The 18,953-nt window shown below is 34.6% G+C and overlaps 1 protein-coding gene across 6 annotated transcripts; it reads left to right on the top strand.

Moving 5' to 3' along the window:
• Window positions 1-1,421: 1,421 nt before the first annotated feature.
• Window positions 1,422-18,733, top strand: LOC128677990 (protein rolling stone-like). 6 transcript variants are annotated; one of them, XM_053759240.1, is made up of 6 exons: window positions 1,422-1,563; window positions 10,269-10,422; window positions 11,688-11,899; window positions 14,036-14,176; window positions 14,331-14,558; window positions 15,315-18,733. In XM_053759240.1, the coding sequence occupies exons 1-6, from the start codon at window positions 1,560-1,562 to the stop codon at window positions 15,464-15,466; spliced, it is 891 nt and encodes a 296-aa protein (XP_053615215.1). In that variant the 5' UTR covers window positions 1,422-1,559; the 3' UTR covers window positions 15,467-18,733. The 6 variants fall into 6 exon arrangements, with proteins under 6 accessions (XP_053615215.1, XP_053615184.1, XP_053615188.1 ...); XM_053759209.1 differs by lacking the exon at window positions 1,422-1,563 and adding an exon at window positions 3,728-3,795; XM_053759213.1 differs by lacking the exon at window positions 1,422-1,563 and adding an exon at window positions 3,775-3,915.
• The last annotated feature ends 220 nt before the right edge of the window (window positions 18,734-18,953 follow it).

Here is an 18,953-nt window from a genome sequence, read left to right as displayed (position 1 = left end):
TACACGCCACAGATAGTGCTGTATCGGTGGCGTTATATTGGTTCTCACAAATTAAGTCGAGTTGTCACACTAAAGAAAAAGTGAAGTTTAGCTGACACAAAATACCTAGGAATATGTGCAGTATGTCAGCCAAGTTACCCTTGATGGAACTCTATGTGGTGTAATCCAGCGAATTTGTAATGATTTCTTCTGTTCCCTGTACATACATAAATTGGAAAATATATATTAAGAGCTGCGCCTCACTTCATTCCCCTGGAACCTTATGTGTTATTCCAGTTTATATTCTACCCGTGTACCAAATTTCATAACAATCCGTCCTGTAGATTTTGCCTGAAATAGTAATTAATTATTAATTGAACACTCTGGATTAAATTCTCTTTCATATAAAAATATATATGATCAAAATCGATTCAGCCGCCTGGCTTCAAATGATGCCACGTACATAGTCATACAGAGACACAGACATATTTAACTTATAACTCCCCCCCTCGTTGGGGGTTAAAAATGACGTACTTTCCGTTTTTCTGCGCAAGTTAAAGTTAACGTCAAAGTTTTCTCAAGTTTAGGCATTTTACACTTAGACACCACAGAACTTAATTTAAATTTAAAAAAAGAAATTTGAATTTATAAAAAAGTCAAGAACAAAACTAATTTATATTCGAAATTGCCGACGCATGGAATTTTGTAAAAAATCTCTGGCATAGTGACAGATCAGCTAAACGGAGCAATTCATCTCCTCAATGGAGCTCGGGTAACGGGATCGCAATACAGCTGACGCTATAGATCAATAAGAGAAGAGTACAGAAGACCATATTTTTTCATCAACAGAATAAAAATCACAATTTAAAAAATCAAATTTTCAAGAAATTGTGTTAGTGCAGATAAACTTTGATTTAATACTATTTATACACTCAAAATCTCCACGGCCGAAAATGGCATTATTTTTTACTACAATCACAAAGTATTATACAATATTAGAATATCAATAATAAGGAAGTGAATTAATATCATTTATTAGCTAACCTACCTATTGATTAACAATTAATTCTTCGTATAACAGTAGTACGGAAAACAAAACAATTAATATTGACCTGTTTGCTGTCGGTTGTGACCTAAAAGGTGAGGTAACTGAACTGTTAGTAATGAATATATAGGTAGAAATACATAAATAATTGGGAAATAAATCTGTTCTGAACCTGAAACTTAACCGCCATATACAACAGTAATTCTAAACTGACTTATACTAATACTTAAGTCAAGTAGGTACTTAATTCTTGTACTTATGTTTCTCTGCACAACATTATTCTTTGACAAAGTAGTCAGGTAGCCAGCGCACGTGGCAGCCGGGGGTAGAGGGGTGAATGTAACAGCCAGCTGGCTCTGGGTCGAATGGGGATATTAAGTACTCAGTCATACGCCTAGTACCGCGGTACTTCACCTTCTTGTGGTCACATGTTTCTATTTAAGTGAATCTATGTTATTGATTGATCATTGCTAATTCAAATTAGATGTGATATTGTTGGAGGGAGTCGACGAATCTTAGAAAGAAGATTAAAGTAATGGGTGAGTTTCAATTGTTTTTATTTCGGTCGACGTCGGTAATTTAATTTTAACTATCAAGTAAGTAATTAGTCAAAAACTTAAAAAATATTTATAAAAGATATAAATATTTGTTTTTGATGTAGTTTAAAAATAGTCAGTTTTGTGATGTTCCGTCACAGGTGATTCTCAGACCGTTTCGAACGCTGAGAAAAGAATGTGACTTTTTCATGTGACTTTATTATTATTTATTTTATTTCCATCTTGTAGATTATATGCCTTAGAAATAGTGTTGTACGTTATGTTGTATTTATTACTCAATTCTTTACTTATTTCTCGTATTTTGTAACTGCGCTTGTGGTTTCATACGCTCGCTGATTGTATGTAACCACAGGAAAGAGCTACATTTCTAGGCTTAAACTTTCTTCCATAAAATAAATACCTACTTGAGTTCAAACAAAAATATAGGGAGATATTACTATACAAATATGATTTACATTAAATAAAAATATAGTAAGAGATAACTCAGACAGCCTATTTTTTACCATTAATGCATCGCTTCAAATAGGTATTTTCTTTATCTCATTTATACCCGTAAATCTAATGATTTAGTCATATTGTACTAAGAATAACAAAAATAACAAAGTTCTTGCAAATAAAAGTTAGTTATAACTATAAAGATAGTTATATCTAACTTAAAATAAGTACCTAGACAAAATGTTGAGTGACTTGGATTAACACACAGACTACTTTTTATTCCAAAAGAACGCGATCCTCGTAAGATTTCAATGGTCAATGGCGCTTTATAAAGTAGATGGCGCTCCTGTGTGTATAAAATAAAAAAAAAACGTGAGTATTTTTTTAAATAAGTAAGTTATGCAAAGAGTGATAAACAACGGGGTGCAGCTAATTTATATCGGTATAAATGTACTTTTGTCAGCAACTGCATGAGTATACCAACAAGGAACTAAATGTGCAGGTTACGAAGGTCACGGTGGACGTAATTCAGGAGAGTATAAACGATTGGCAGTAAATTGACGTATTTTTAATGTTATCGGCGGTATCGCCGTAGTAACCAGCTATCGATCGAGTTGGTATGGACTACGCAAGAAGTCGATACTATACTACTTCCGAACTGGCCACTCGTGGGAACGCATTGCGGATGGCCAAAGTAAAGGGTTTTTCAGATTTACAGCCAAATGCACAGCGGTTTCTTTAATAGAAATTAATCTCAATGTTGGGAGCCTAAATATTTAACGCATGTAAAGTTGGGTGTTTTATGAAATCTTATGTATGTATCTATATTTTCAGCCATAATTTTCAATTTAGACTGAAAACGTTTGGAAAATAAATCAACAACTGGTATATATTACTTTTTCCAGAAAAATAATCAGATAAGAGAGAGTCTCTTATCTGAGCGTTTTTTTAGTAATTTCCACAGCCATAGATACCGCGCTACGCAAACCTAGTCACTTTTAGAATTACTAACTTTAAAAATACATCCAAACTTCACATAATCCAACTTATCGTGTATTCCGTCCGTATCATCCCATTTCCGTATTGATTTTCCCCATTTGATAACAACCTGATAATGGCAACATTATACATATTTCGGTAATTAGTATCTGTGGTGAACCAGCTTATCAATATAGTAAAATCGACACTAACTTTTGCCCACATCTACATACACACTTAGTGGCATGAAATAATAGGGTCACCAACAAAAACTTGTATACGTGTTCCTTGTTTCACATTATGTGTTTATTTGAAATCGTGTTCAGCTAGGATTCAATCATTTTATACTTTGTATCACAGATTCTCCTGATGCCAGATCGAAAGCATTTTTTTTAACACTAAAGCCAATTCTAGTGGTTCTTTCTTACCGTATTTTTTTCTAATTTTGACAAAAGATCTTCACAAAAGATGGCATAAAAAGTACATCATCTAGCAATAGTAACGTACTTAGCATAACAAGTGCTTCAATCTGATAACACTAGGTAGGTGAGTTTACAAAGCATTAAATGTTTATATCGATTGTTCTCGCTATCTAGGTACGCTATGTCGCTGCAATGCAATGTTGAATGAACGAGTTAATATTCTTTTGACGTTGATATTTTGCATTGCGGTAAAATCAAAAAAATGGTCACCCTAGCTATGGTGTCGTCAATAGCAACTGTCATATGGACACGGCGCGGCACATGCGAGACGGCCGTGGCCGCAACACGCGCTGCTCTTGTCGGCACTCACAATGCTCAGGTCAAATAAATAACTCTAATGACCCTAATACTTTCCGTAGACAATTTACTTAACCTTTTATCCTGTGCCATAATAAAATGTGCAAATATGTGCCTTACTTCATAGCTATGGGGGACACAGGTATGTTAATTTTACAAAATAACATTGTTAGACGCACCGAAAGTATAAACACAGTTCAACGATAGCCGCAATTAAATTCTGTTTTAACTGTGTAATAATTGATAAACACTGCCATTGATGTAATAAAACATGCACTTGTACCTACGTCTACAATACCTAGCCCATAGTTCAGTCGGCCAAGTTTCTCGTTCCTACATCACCGTGCAAGTGCATTCGAGATGGAAGTCATTTTAATGTTTTTATTTTCCTCTGTGATCCTCACCTTGTTTAAAGTGAGATGTAAGTGATATAGCCGTTACTATATCTATCGGCGTTCTTTACATTAAATATTGGAAGTAGTTTGTTGATTTTTATGAGCGTACATTTGACGGTATTCAATTGTCTTAAATTAGATGCCCATTTGTTCACATTAAGTCATATGTATTAGTAATCGTCACGTCGATATTTAAAATGCAGGGTCGCGAGATTGTCGTGATTGTGTCGGTTCGGTAGTCGGGGAGCCGGGAGCAGCCGGGACTCCAATTAGCGGTATCGACGGCATGGGCAGAGCTCCCGTCAGTGGTCGGCCACGCCGCGCACATGCGCACGTATCAAATGCATGCATTCCCTTTTAAAAACATCGCGAAATACGAAACAAACGCATCCATTTCCTTTCAAAAACATCGCAGCAATGAAATACGAACCACTGTAGCCGACTTACCGTGGTGGAATTTTTGATACGAAGCGCCGATTCGGAGATAGTGGTTACTAAAAAATATTTGCACAGGAGAATGAAGCTGCCGAGGCTGGATTTATGTGAGTAACATTATGTACAAAATAAAAAAAAATACTGACAAAACCGAGACGGACATTCAAAATCAGCGTTAGTGTCATTTAATTCCATTCAGTCAAACGACTAATACAAAGTCTAGACATCAATTATTACCTAATTATATATTGAAGCCAGATATATCGCGCGCTAGAAACAACACATAACCACTTTTTTATGCATACAAATCGATAGAACATATTGGAGATAATTAATTTAGAAGTTAACATCTGAACATGAATTACTAGCAGACCATGAGCTAGAGAAAAAAGAGTTAAAAGGGTGGAATGGAACATAAATCCCAAAGCCTCCAAAATGTTCTAAATCAACTGTAAAATTAGAACACTAGAGAAGAGACAACCTACAACTCGTGATACCAATCCATAACCTTTAAAAACGCTAAAAATCTACATAGTAATTTGTACCTTGATCCATTGAAGTTAACTGATCAAAATACTATGAACTTAACTGACTACACTAAATAAAAACATGTGAAATTAAAACATTGTTAGGCATAAATGAAAAAAACGAGAATAACTCTTTGAATTTTAGCGAAGCCGTGGGTAAAATTTTGTGATTTTTTTTTAAATTTTGAAACATGCAAATATTTGAAAAATAATGTCATTGAAAAATACGTTCAATACTATTTAATTGGCATATGATTTCATGATTTCAGAGGCGTTACCGGTGTACTAATGGACGGTGTTTCGGTTTTGGTTCGTTACATTTATTCATCAGTATCCGGAATCAATGACGGAAAATTTTACGGTTTTTCAATTCTGTCATTATGATACTGACGGTATGCGGTATGCCTTAATAAATAATGTAAGCAAGCTAAGTAAAAATATAGTTTTTTTTTTTCAAATGAATTTAACCTCGCTGAGCCATTTCGGCACGATGTTATTAGTATTTTATGCAAACTGTACCTACGCCTGACTATGTAATTTTTTTGCTGAATAATGTTTTTCTTTCTTTCTCTCTTCCATAGACTTCAAACACACCTTCTCATAAGTTTATAAAAGCTAAGGCTTGTTACATAAATTCATTCGAGGAAAAGAACAAAAAATTCTGTAATACAATCAATGTTCCTGTAATACCCACAAAAGTGTTGTGCTAGCGACTGTTGACGAAGTTTTCGTACTTACTAATTGTATACATAAAATAATCTTTAATAACTTTTTTATTACCTTTACACAATAATAATAAGAAAGATTTTGTAAATTTTGTCAAAACTTTTAGCATTAACAGGAACCATGGTACTTTTTGCTACGAGTGATGCCCCTGGCAACAGGTTAGTCGTATATAAATCGAAATAAAATATAGGCTTATTTTGTATTGCTCGTATATACGTACGCGTGTTTTCCCCCTTCCAGTGAAAATATCGGGAAAACATGTGTTCAAAAAGTCTACATTGCACATCCTCACTACGCTCACAAAAGAATTTTTAAACTGCAAAATATAAACCTAAAGATTATGATTAACCTAAGATTTTTCTTTTAAACATCGTTCTTTATATTGGAATAAATGTTAGAATACATTATTAACAGCGAATTAACTTTGATATAATTTGTGCCATGGTTCCAGCCAGGTGGAATGCATTATAACTATAGGCACAAAACAAATACTGTAACCTTGCAGATCATATCTTCTCGATCTAACTTCCCTCGTTTTATGTTGCTATGTGTTCGTATGACAACAATCGAGTAATGGCAACAATTCTGATGTCAATGAATGTAATCGATGAAAATATTTATGACGGTGTAAAGGTCTTCGCTCACTTACACTATTTCGATTACGTACAATTTAAAGTCCAATAAATAATACGTCATGCCCTTAAATTTATTTATGTGTATAAAAATAAATTAAACATTATGTTCCACTTGAAGGAAAATCCAATACCATCAGTGCTAGCGCTACTAAAAGTTCGCGACCGAACAAATATCCAAATATTTGTCAGTGCAATTGGACACGACACCACCTCGTCACACCACCCACCAACGGGTCAAATATCCTTGGTACCTGTCTCCTCATAACTTACAAAAATACAATAATTTATTAAAGTGATTTTCTAGACCTAAATCTGCTATCACCGGTAACCGCAGTTACTTAAATACGACTTAAGTTCATTAACTAAAAATAAATTATGTAAGAAGGTAATACTATCTTATCCCCGCTGTTTTGCGCGTTAACTTATTATCATAAAAATAATTGTTTTGCATTCGTTGTTTATAACAAATCAATTATGCGACTTTTTTCAATTAACACATATCTCATCTCTTCTCAGAGTATTGTGGTTGTGTGTGATGTGTCTTTTTAACTTTTAAATGGTTGTTTTATTAATATAGAAATATGTATGAGTGCGCGGATACGAGTAAATCCTACGGTAGGGTTATTTGGATTTGATTATTAAATCTGGTTTTCTGCCTCTTTTTTCCGTCAAATTCATATCAGTAATCACATAAAATAACGTAATGTAGTCTGTCTAGCGGTGAGGTTTAATTGGCCTTGAACTACATTTAGTAATCGAACCTAATCTCTGACGTGCATGGATGCAGGTGGTACTAGCTGCCGAGCTTCAATTAAACGCTGAAGAAGCATTGACCCACACTTGAACCTTCAGACAGACATTATAACTAGACCTAGACGAATCTGGGCACTTTATTTTTTGTTAATTTCTAATTATATTTTTTGTTAATTAAGTGATAAAAAATTCGTATTTGTGATACGTTGGTATGTCATTGGTCTCTGCTTACAATGTTGCATATTATCGGTTTGCGACGTAATCAACCAATGTTGTTGTCTACATACAAGATTACTCTTGCTGTGCCTACACATGTATAAATTATTTATTATATTCTTAAATATTGTAATTTTTCATTAAAATATACTCTTATATGTTTTTACATGTACGAGGGCATTTGATAATGATATAATTAATGACCTGGTTCATAACATCTGAGGCACCCAAAAATACCTATTGTATTAAATAAACATAACATTCTATTCGTTTCGTAGCTCTTCGGGTAAGCTGTGGCCAAAAGATAACTTCGATAAAATGAATAGAAAAAAGATCTTTCATGGAATTAATAGGTAATACCCACAGATATTACAACATTAAATAAAATAAATATATAAGGACAAATCACACAAATTGAGCTAGCCCCAAAGTAAGTTCTATACTTGTGTTATGGGATACTAACTCAACGATACTATATTTTATAACATATACATATATAGATTAACATCCAAAATGATCTTTTTCTTATTGGCCCGGGGGCCAATCAGAAGAAGATCATTTTCCATCATGATCCGACCGGGTATCGAACCCGGGACCTCTCGGTTCAGAGGCAAGCACTTTACCACTTCGCCACCGAGGTCGTCAAAATACATGTAATGTTCTAATATCTGTGCGACGAATTCCATGCTTTCACCCTCTTTTGATATTTCGTTGAATAACGTCAGTTATCATGACATTAACACGTCGTAAGTTGATGTAAATTGTCATGCTTTTATGAAGTTTAGAGAAACGTCTATTGTATCAGAATGGATATACAATTTCTAAGAAGCATAAATATATGAGATCTATACAGCACAATATTACTAGAGAGCGTCATTTCTTCGATCTATAATTCAAATAACATTAAATCATAAGAAAACTCAAGTAAATATTACTGAGAATTCACGAGACCGTGACTTTGGTAACAGTTCTTTGATGCGTTGTAAATATTAATTTCGTTAAGCAGTTATAAAAATTATACAACGGAGTATTTGGTCCAGCGGTTGCTTAATCTCGTATAGCAACACGTTTCAGCTTTTAATTCGAAAATTGGAAGGTTAACAGAATATCCTTTGACGACTGTGGAGACTGAGCACAATGCTGGAGCCAATGCGTGTGAAGAGTGTCGGAGAACGACCAATTTGAGACTCATTGTTGGATGTCGTTTCTCTTCCTTTGTCATCTGATTGGTGATACATTTACTACTTTGGATTTATTGGTGCTCGCTGGATTTGTATAATATATATATTTGTATACTCTAATGATAACGAGGTCCATGAATCTGCAAACTCATTTTGTGCATCAGATAAATTGCTATTTTCAATTTTTATTGACTTCTCAAATACAAAATTTGAATAAGAGAGCGATATTTGTACTTAATTCCTTTTTTACTTCGTCGATTTCATCTAAAGCTATATAATATGTTTTTGAATTATTGGCGCAGTCAGATTTGTTTTGTATAATGAAGTACGATTTATGGAGGAGTCTTTTCTTAGGTAAATAAATAACTTAATACTATTATTTACACATCTTCATGAAATAAGTGCCCAAAAGGAAGGACGCTCAAATAATAAATCAACTCAGACCCTCGCGCTCCAAAGAGTGCGGTTCTCCTAATGACGTACTACTTTATAATTTAATTATTAGGCCACCCAGAAGGTCAAAATCACAGTCGCGCATTATACTTAACGTAATGCAGTTAAGTACTTTATTTTATCTTATCTCCCAGACATGGATACAGTTTTGACTATTGAAAGTCAAACCGATTGAATCAAAATCTTTGTTTCATTAAAATCAATTGGCAATCAATCAGAACATTGAATGTTGACATTGACTCGTACTTTCATCGGTTATCAATTCGTGATTTGTGTCTGTTAGGCTGGTTTACAATTGTACGTGTTATCTCCGCAACTTGTAATGCGGTGTAATTGTCTGAATGCCTCTATTGATCGCGTGCCCAACGCCGGCCAGTCTCGTGATGCTCTGCTGCCTCTTTGCATTCCCATAACACCACCACGCCATATTATTTAACACGTTCAATGCCACTGACACTACATATAAAACAATTCATGAAACGGTCACGCAACGTCGCGTTGAAAGAATTATTATCTATATATATTTACAAATTTACAAAATAATATTTCATACAACTGAACATTCAAAGATGCGCTTAAATAAAATTAATTGTATATTATTCGATACCCGTGCTATAAAATATTCATGAACATGTGACTACGTACTGAAACAACACGTTTTAAAATCGATTCCACTTCATTATTTAAAACTGAATGAAGCTTTTCTAACAAGCGCACAGTCCGTAAGAAAAGCTTTATTATATTGTACTAAGTATAATTACCAATGAAACGTCAGGAACGTTTTAATGATAGATAAAATAAAAAATAAACATTACTTCCAAAAGTGGAAATATACATGACAGTGAATTCTTACTTTTATTTGATCTTGCTTAAATAGCAATATCCATAACTCTTACCTGAAATACCTTATCAACGCAAAGAAATTGGTGCGGCTGTGAATAAAAATTGTAATCAACTACTTCCCACTACTTGTTAATGTCTTTGATTAATGAGATCGTAAAGTACCTTATCGCTGACATGAGACAAAGTTTGCAATTTTGCAGCTACTTCAGCCGGTACGAAAAATATATGAAATAAAAACAATGTTGTTTGCTGTATCAAAAAAGTAATGAAACATATTTCCTCATCGCTGTCATCATAAATAATAAAGAAGAATACGTGTTGTGAATTCCAGCAATGCAGAAGAAGACATGCCGACCAGCCATGCTGGGTCGCATGTGGCTGGCGACGCGCCGTCAGCTGACGCTAGAGCACTCCCCCGCACATCAGTTCGCGTGCTGCCAATGGCAAGCCGGCCAGCGACCCGCCACCAGCTACCTCGTGTACAGGTCAAATTCAAATTCAAGTTCAAAATTCTTTATTCAATTTAGGATGATATACATCACTTATTGACGTCAAAAAAAATACTTAAACTAAGTCTACTGCCGGCTTCCAAAGCGCAGGTGAAGAATAAGCGGCCTGGTATAGGTGAGCACTAGCTCGCGTGCTGCTAGTGGCAAGCCGGCCAGCGCCGTGTACAGGTGAGCACCAGTTCGTGTGCTGCTAGTGGCAAGCCGGCCAGCTATACCTATATCGTGTCATTTTTTATTTATTTCAGAAATGCAGAAGGAAAGAGACGAGTTTATTTTAGACATAAATCTATGAAAAAATGTAAACATAAACTGACACGCAGACGTAAATATTTATCTCATTTGCAGTTAACATGAAGAAGATAGTAGATAGAGTTTTTCTATTACGACATTAAAGAAAACATTTTTGGCCCCGGATATAATCGCACGTTCCTACATAAGTTTGCACCAACAACTTGTTTAATATTTACGTAAGCATATAGGTTTCAAAATTAGGTCTCATTTATGTCAAGGCTAAAATTCTATTTCGTTCATTGAGTTAATGGGTGACATTAGGTATACCTACTAATTATTTGGTAACATGTTTACTAGCACCCGTTTTCAGGTTTCCACTATATTTTAAAATAAATACATAATATAAAGAATTATATAAATTGCACACGTGCTCTTCACGCGAGTACAAGTCGCATTTGATCGATTTTTTCATACTTTATTGTCTACTGTCTATTACATGTAACACTCCTCCCGCCAAGTTGAATGACAGTTTAGTACCGTTAGTAATAATGTAAAGTTATTTTTGACGACCTCAATGGCGCAGTGACAAAGTTCTTGCCACTGAACCGAGAGGTCCCAGGTTCGATCCCCGGTCGGGTCATGATGGAAAAAGATCTTTTTCTGATTGGCCCAGCTCTTGGATGTTTATCTATATATGTATTTGTTATAAAATATAGTATCGTTGAGTTAGTGTCTCGAACTTACTTTGGGGCTAGCTCAATCTGTGTGATTCGTCCTAATATATTTATTTATTTATTATTATTTATTTTTGTGAGAAGGTAGAGTTATCATATCATCGCGCCTGTGTCCCATGGACATGGCAAAGACTAAGGTGTTCAAGTTGCCACGATCCTGTCAAATTTTATTCAAATCGCATATAGATATACCACCTAAACTCTCTCTTCAGTTATAGTGTTCCTAGTAAGACCCTTATGAAGAAAATCTGTAGTTAGAATATTTATACTCACCAGATGGATATTGTTCGTGGCGATCCTGTCAGTGGGCGTGGCAAGCTTCGCGTGCCAGCGACTGCCCCCGCGGTATGAAGGTCCGCCGGTGAAGCTCAACTACTACAAGTGGTTCATCTACTTCACCAACTGGGGCTTCATGATGATCGCGCTCCAGGCCGGCTTGGGGCTCGCTGTCGTCGTGCGATATAGTAGCAAGAAAAATTGCACCTTCTGTAAGTTATACAAGACTCGCTATTGACTGATAGCTATTGACTGACCCATGCGAAATAATTTGGCTATCTGAAATGTTCAATGTCATTTTAAAAAATTATGTTTAAATAACCGGATTTTATTACTTTTTCATTCATACATGTGGTGTTACTAGCTAGTTGATTTGATCAATCATATTGATTGGCGGCTTCTTCACAATGTTTTTCAATTTCATTCTATCCAATTCCGGCCGGCAAATTCAATGAAGCTACCTATTTCGTTTGTTTCAAAAAGCCTTTTAAATTGTGCTTACCTTCATTCATTTCTATAGATCTCCCTCATTTACAACTGCTACTAGAAAAACGTGCTTCGCCAATTTAAAAATCGTTACGTGCATTCTTCCTACCATGATTATTTAATTCATGCATGTAATCATTAAACATCTCACACAATTGGAATGATGCAATAGAATATCGAATAAAAGAGAACTTGTGTCTCATTATAAAAAATATCTATGAAACCAACCATAGAGCAGATGCAATTCTCAAGAATTTGCCGCTCGCCAAATTGTGTGGTCAGTCGGGTCACAGCAATTTTACAATGTCAAGAGCCTCGCGTGGGTGCGTCTATTTGTCCCAACCATTTCCTTGAACGACGCCTCACGCGAATCAATTAGTCTGAATCATGCGGTCCTGATCATAAACATTAATATTATGCCCGTTGCACGCTGAATGGACTGACCTAATCATTTATATAGCTATTTTGGCAACGCCAATTTGAGGAACGTGTAGCGCTTCACGTTTTCACCTATTATGATTTATGATCCTATCAATTTAAAGTTTGGAAAGATACCATTTGTTGCCGGGGTCAGTTCACGCCTTCAATAAAATCACAAGCACAGAAGTGACCATGTGATTTTGCTCTAACTATATTTTTAGACATACATACTTTACACATCTACATCATATTGTATGACAAAATCTCATAAGTACTACATTTTTCAATCACAGCTAACCTTCAAGTAGTAGTCCGTCAGAATGTTTTCACAGGTATGTCTGGTTCTACTGTTTGTTACATTTTCATTTGAATTACGATTATGAACCGCCAATTGAGGGCTTCGCATGTCGCAAACATTGGGCGTATAGTATAGATTAGGTCGTGAAACATATTCGGCATCCAATTCCAGTCATCGACGGGGTCGGGGATCAAGAACTGTCGATTGATACAATTTCGCGTCAATTAGACCACGTCATGGCTGTTGTTCTGTTGTTATCCTTATTGGCTCCCATTCTGAGTCTATTTGTTTTCAACCATATGGAAAGGTTCTTATAAACAACTCTATTATTCTTCATGTATGCGATCCCTGTGTTTAAAGTTCTGAGAGTAGTTGTTAGTAGTTAAATTTTAAAATATTCTCAATTTTGGTTATTGATCAGATTCTTTCTCTATTTTTTATTAATAATTTGAATAATAAAATACACGTGTTTTATTCGGTTGTAACAAATACGAGAACAGTTAAATAATATACCTGCATACGCATTGAATTACACGCCATACATTCTTCTGAAGAATTTTTGCGTACAAGATCCTTGCGATGCATCAAATTTCATTTTATATTATCTGATCTCTTGAAAATATGTTCCAAATTAATTCGCGTTTTACTGAATAAAACTTTCAGCAAAGATTTTTAAATTAGAAAAACAAATAGGCGTATATAGGTTATGTATAAGTTAATCAATGTCACCAAATTTATACTGTATCTAATCTATAGACCGGAATAAAGATAGATTGTATTCTAGAGCTGAATGTTAAAATAATCAAACTGGCGCCGACAACTTCCCCATTACTTATCCCTTAACCTCTACTGTTCACGACATAATGAGACATGCTTCCCTCTCGTCTTTTAGATACATAGTGGTCCCTGATTTAGTAATGTATTTGTACACACCACGATTTTATATATCCAGTTAGTTATAATGTACTTAAGAACTAGATATAAGACAAACATTTGCTAATTAAAGATAAGGCTACGGTAATATTTATTGCGCCGCTTCTTCTTCACCTTCGATTTGAAAGTGAGCAGTAGACATAGTATTTTTTTTATATTGTGTGTATCATTCTAACTTGAATAAAGATTTTTTTAAATATAAAATTGCCAGTATGTGAAGACGAGGACGCTCTGACGCCCCGTCGCCCGCGCACCCCGCTACTGTGCCGCGCGTACTGGCTGGCGCAGAACATCGCCACAGACCTAGCGTTCGTCATCACCCTCATCTATTGGGCCCTGGTTTATGATCCCAGTAAGTAGATCAATTATTTTATATACTTCTCTTTGAAACATATGCCTCATTACCAGTGGTGGTGTTTTTTTTTTTATTTTTAACCCGTCGAGCGTCAGGTTGTACTTGAAGTTCTGAAAAAATGCCAAATATCAAGATGAGATTCTTATTTTAGAGCTCCATGATATCGATGCTGTAAATCTTCTCGTCCACGGCGGTAACTCGCTGCTTATGATCTTCGAATTGGCCATCACATCGCATCCGATGCGCTTGGCGCATGCACTGTACGGCGCAGGCGCAGGCCTCGCATACGGCGTGTTCAGCGCCATCTACTGGGCTTTGGGTGGCACAGACCGTTTGGACATGCCTGCAATATACCCCTCACTAGACTGGAATCAACCCGGTAAGCATATAATATTAAACTTAGTTTTGAAAATAGACAGAAATAGCTTTTCCAACCTTATCTCTCGCACGGGTCAGTGTAAAAAATAATCATACTTAGATGAGTTGGCTGTAAATTTACAACGAGGTCAACTCTTCTTGGGAATGATATTGTTATCTAGCAGCTAGCACAATGTGTTTAGTATGGAGTGATTCTGCTTTAAGGACCAGGCCAGACCATAACTGTACCCATTTCATATTTTTGGCTTCGTATTTCACAGATGTTGAAATTGGGAATTTTTAATAAAACTTTACAGTTTACTAGACATTTCCAGGCATTCCGCTTCTGTGACTGGTTAGTTCTAGTTGCCATGCCGTCTCCAATTTCGTACATACCTAATTTAATTCCACTCATTAGTTTCGAAGTCGTGATGCAAGATATTTTATCTGCGACTATTATAGACTATAAGTATTGATAACATTTATTATAATATTAAATTTTAAGAACAAAATTAAATATGAAAAAAATTCCATTTGTTTATAACAGGAAAGACAGGCTGGCTAATAAAAACGAACCTTCGACTTGCAACGAAAAATCTTGAAAAGTTAAATTTTACCAACTTCTGTCTTGCTGTATGCATAGCTGACTTTTAAATTTAAGAATTCATAATTCACTATGTCACGCAAATTCACAATTATTTCAACCAATGTATAAATTAAGTGTCTAGAATGTTTAAAATTACTGATCAGATAAACGAGACACTTTTTATCATTGCAGGCAAGGCGTTTGGGTTCGTCGCCCTGTGCGCGGTTGTGATGATATTCGCGCATGCGTTCGCGACTGCGCTGGTAGCGTTGCGACTGCGCCTCGCCGTGCGGCTGCGCCCCACGAGGTGCGCCGGAGAACGCCTCACCCTCCCCACGCACTGAGGGTGCAGGAAACGTGTCTGAACGAAACGGTCGCAAACGCAGCTCAACAAACTATAAAGCCAACTTTACAGATTGGGCCAACATGTGCCGCCAACTGATGTACAGACGAGGACAGATAGATCTGACCACCTGCGCAATGTGTCCCACAAACGATGACATATATATGGCGTATGGCGTTTGCGCAGTAACAAAATTGTCTATAAATCGTATATTACGCAGGGCAATCGTATATAATTGTATACGCTGTTTCGTCTTTTATGGCTCATTTTGTCTAAGTTAATAGGTTATTTTATTTGCCCCCTGTACTGTACTATACACTAGTTTTGTCATGCGTCAATACTTTTTCAAGCATGCAAAGATATGTTTGATATTATTGGCTGAAATGTTAACCAAATGTGTAGAGCGGGCTTAAAACATTCGTCAAACGAATACACAAGTGGCTGTAATCTAGCATAATACGTTCGGGACATAGTGACGATATCGGCGTGCGTTTTTTATTTCAAGCAATAAGACCAGAACAATCGCATTCCTTTACTTCCCAAAGAAAAAGTAAATTATTAAGCAAGTGCTTTGTACTATAGTAGATAGATTAAACTAATTATGTTTATTAAAAATATATACATTAAAATTATGTAATACAATGTAATAAAAAAGCAATAATTCACATTCCAAAGATGTTAAAATCCGATAAATTTTGTGATAGTCCCAAAGACGTTATCGCTTGTACTAACTAATATGTTCTAATCTAGACTATCTAGTAGATAGAATTAACAAATGATGTTCTCGATTACATAATATGTGAGAAGTCTTTGAAATTCAACATCAAGCTAAACATATTATAATTATTCAGGATGTATGTATGTAATTGTAATGAAAAACAAAGCACTATGTTATACTTCATATTATGTTTTTCGGAGATTGCTTAGCAAATTCTGTATCGTCGCAAAAGTTGTAGATTCTTTAATATTTGATAGTTATTTGTTATAGGTAAGTTTGTTTGTTACTCAATTAATATCGATGAATTAATTTGATTTAATTTTATTCCTATAACTGGGCGTTTTAAGTAAAGAAAAATAACATGAAAAATATAACAAATTTAGAATGAATTTTGTCATAGTGACGACACATTATTATTATGTATTGGTTGTAGGTTCCAGTTATAATATTAGAAAGGCAATTGAATATTACGTTTTCACTCATTGAAAATTATTTAAAAAATGTTTAAACAATTTACAAACTAAGTGTGAAAAACCTTATACTTAGATATGTGAACATTTTGCTCTCGTCTCTATTGTTTAAATAATTCAGATAATTTTAGACAGGTTATGAGGCATCATGTGTACATGTACCTAATATCTATAAAAAATATGCTAACTTAACTTGATATATTATGCTTATTATGATATTCATAATAAGAATAATAAGCATAATATTCAAAAAACAAATTCTTAAGAATGTAAATGTAAATCATGGAGTACGAATCTGTGACGTGTGGTATAGGTACCTAGTTATTAGTTTTTGCACATAAGTCAACTGCCAATGCTACTTAGATTCTCGAGAATATATATAATGAAGTTATGAAATAAGATGTTATGGAATACGTTGCAATCTTTGCCCTTTGTAAGAATCTCAAGCTAACACAAGGACATACCATAACTCGATTTTTACGATTTACTCTGAATGAAAAGCAGCTGGTTCATTTAATTTTTGTATTCCTTTCAATATTACGAAACCAAATATACTATATCAACTTATAGCATAGGATTCCTCATTGCTGAGGATCGTGGTCATTACGTGAAATGAAACACACACAACGATTTTCTTGGTACCATTAATGGAGTTGTTTGCCATTGCTTTCTTCATTTTACACACAGGTGTAGTTTAGTAGTCAATCAGTGTATAGGTTGCCCCAAAGTTCCTTTACCAAAAGCAAACGGTGGTCGATGAAAACCACTAAACGTGAGTTAGATTTAACTCATATGGCACGAATATGATTCCAACTTGGGACCTTTGGATCCGTTGGCGGGCGTCTTAACCATTTTACCACCACTGCTTCATATATAGGTATTAGGAGTATCTGTAATTTGCAAAGACCTATCAATGAAATACACAATCGCATTGCATAATTATAAGAAGTTATTTTTTTAAATGATAATGATGCTGAACCTGTGGCTTTAATATATACGTGCATTTATATTAAATAGTGAACATTATCAAGCTATAAAAACGAGTGCTACAAAGTTATGTCAATTTATAAGAAAACACGCAATAATTATAAACTAAAGTAATTCTTAAGCACGTGCCCTTTTAAAGCAAGTAGATTATAGAAAATATTATATTTGTAATGCCAACTTAACTAAACAATATCAAAACTAAGTGATTATAGGAACTTATGAGTTTCATTTCATTTGTGATTTCTAATCTTTAGAAGTTATTTTACAAAAGTTGATTTACTATTCTTGGAAGTAATAAATAAACTATATTGTTATGAAAAAAATATGTTAAAACATATTTTATATATAATGGATATAGTAATAATTCTAATGTTATCTGAAGGCTTCTATATATTCGTACGATATTAGGAGTACCAATCGCAAAGTTATGTATAGAACTGTATGAAAGGATCTTTTAGGTTGTAGTGGGCCAAGGCACTCCTGTACCCATCTGCCCATACACCAAACCTTGTACATACACTGCACTTGTACCTACATATAGAGTACAGTTCTATTAATAAGCATCTACAAATTATAACTCAATGTATACCAGCCAATTGCAGTGCACATTTTAGGGAACTGGGCGAAGTATTGTTATTATAACTGTGTTATACTATGTAACTGCTATAAATCAGACCTTTGCACGTTTTAATTATATCGTTTGAAACAATTTGTGTATTCCACAACTTTGTTAAAAAGTTGTTAAAAGTTGGTAAAATTATACTTAATATGACTATTTAACAGACGTACAAATCATTTATGACAATGGTTATGGAGAAGAAAAAATTAGCGACAAAATATTTAGCTGTTAAATGAGTATCGTTCCTAACATATTGTAATATAATAAAAAATACATTGCTGTGATTTTATTATTTGCTGTCGTATTTTAAATAAATCTGTGAGAAATATGTGAATTTTGGCTGTTTTTAAGAATTTTATATTTTGGCGTATTGACTGACACGAAAAAATATTTAATAACTCAAAGTATTATTGTAATAATAGTACACTTTTAGTTTAAGTATCTGTATAGACAAATAATACATTATAAACATAATTTGTGGTTTTATTTGAAAATACCCAGATGGATCGATAGTACATTGGACGTTACACCAGATTTTGTGTGCTCCTATGGTGTGCTCATGTAATACTTTCAAAATTACGTCAATTAAAAATACAACTTTTACATGTACCTAGAAGGAAAAAACACTTTAGTTTACCTACATGTAAAGAGTACATGGGATGTGGAAGTACAATTATGAATAAAATAATCACAT

The sequence above is a fragment of the Plodia interpunctella genome, chromosome 2, assembly GCF_027563975.2.
Source record: "Plodia interpunctella isolate USDA-ARS_2022_Savannah chromosome 2, ilPloInte3.2, whole genome shotgun sequence".
NCBI lineage: Eukaryota > Metazoa > Arthropoda > Insecta > Lepidoptera > Pyralidae > Plodia > Plodia interpunctella.
The sequence above is the reverse complement of the archived record's forward strand: the minus strand, read 5'-3'. Positions and strand labels throughout refer to the sequence as shown.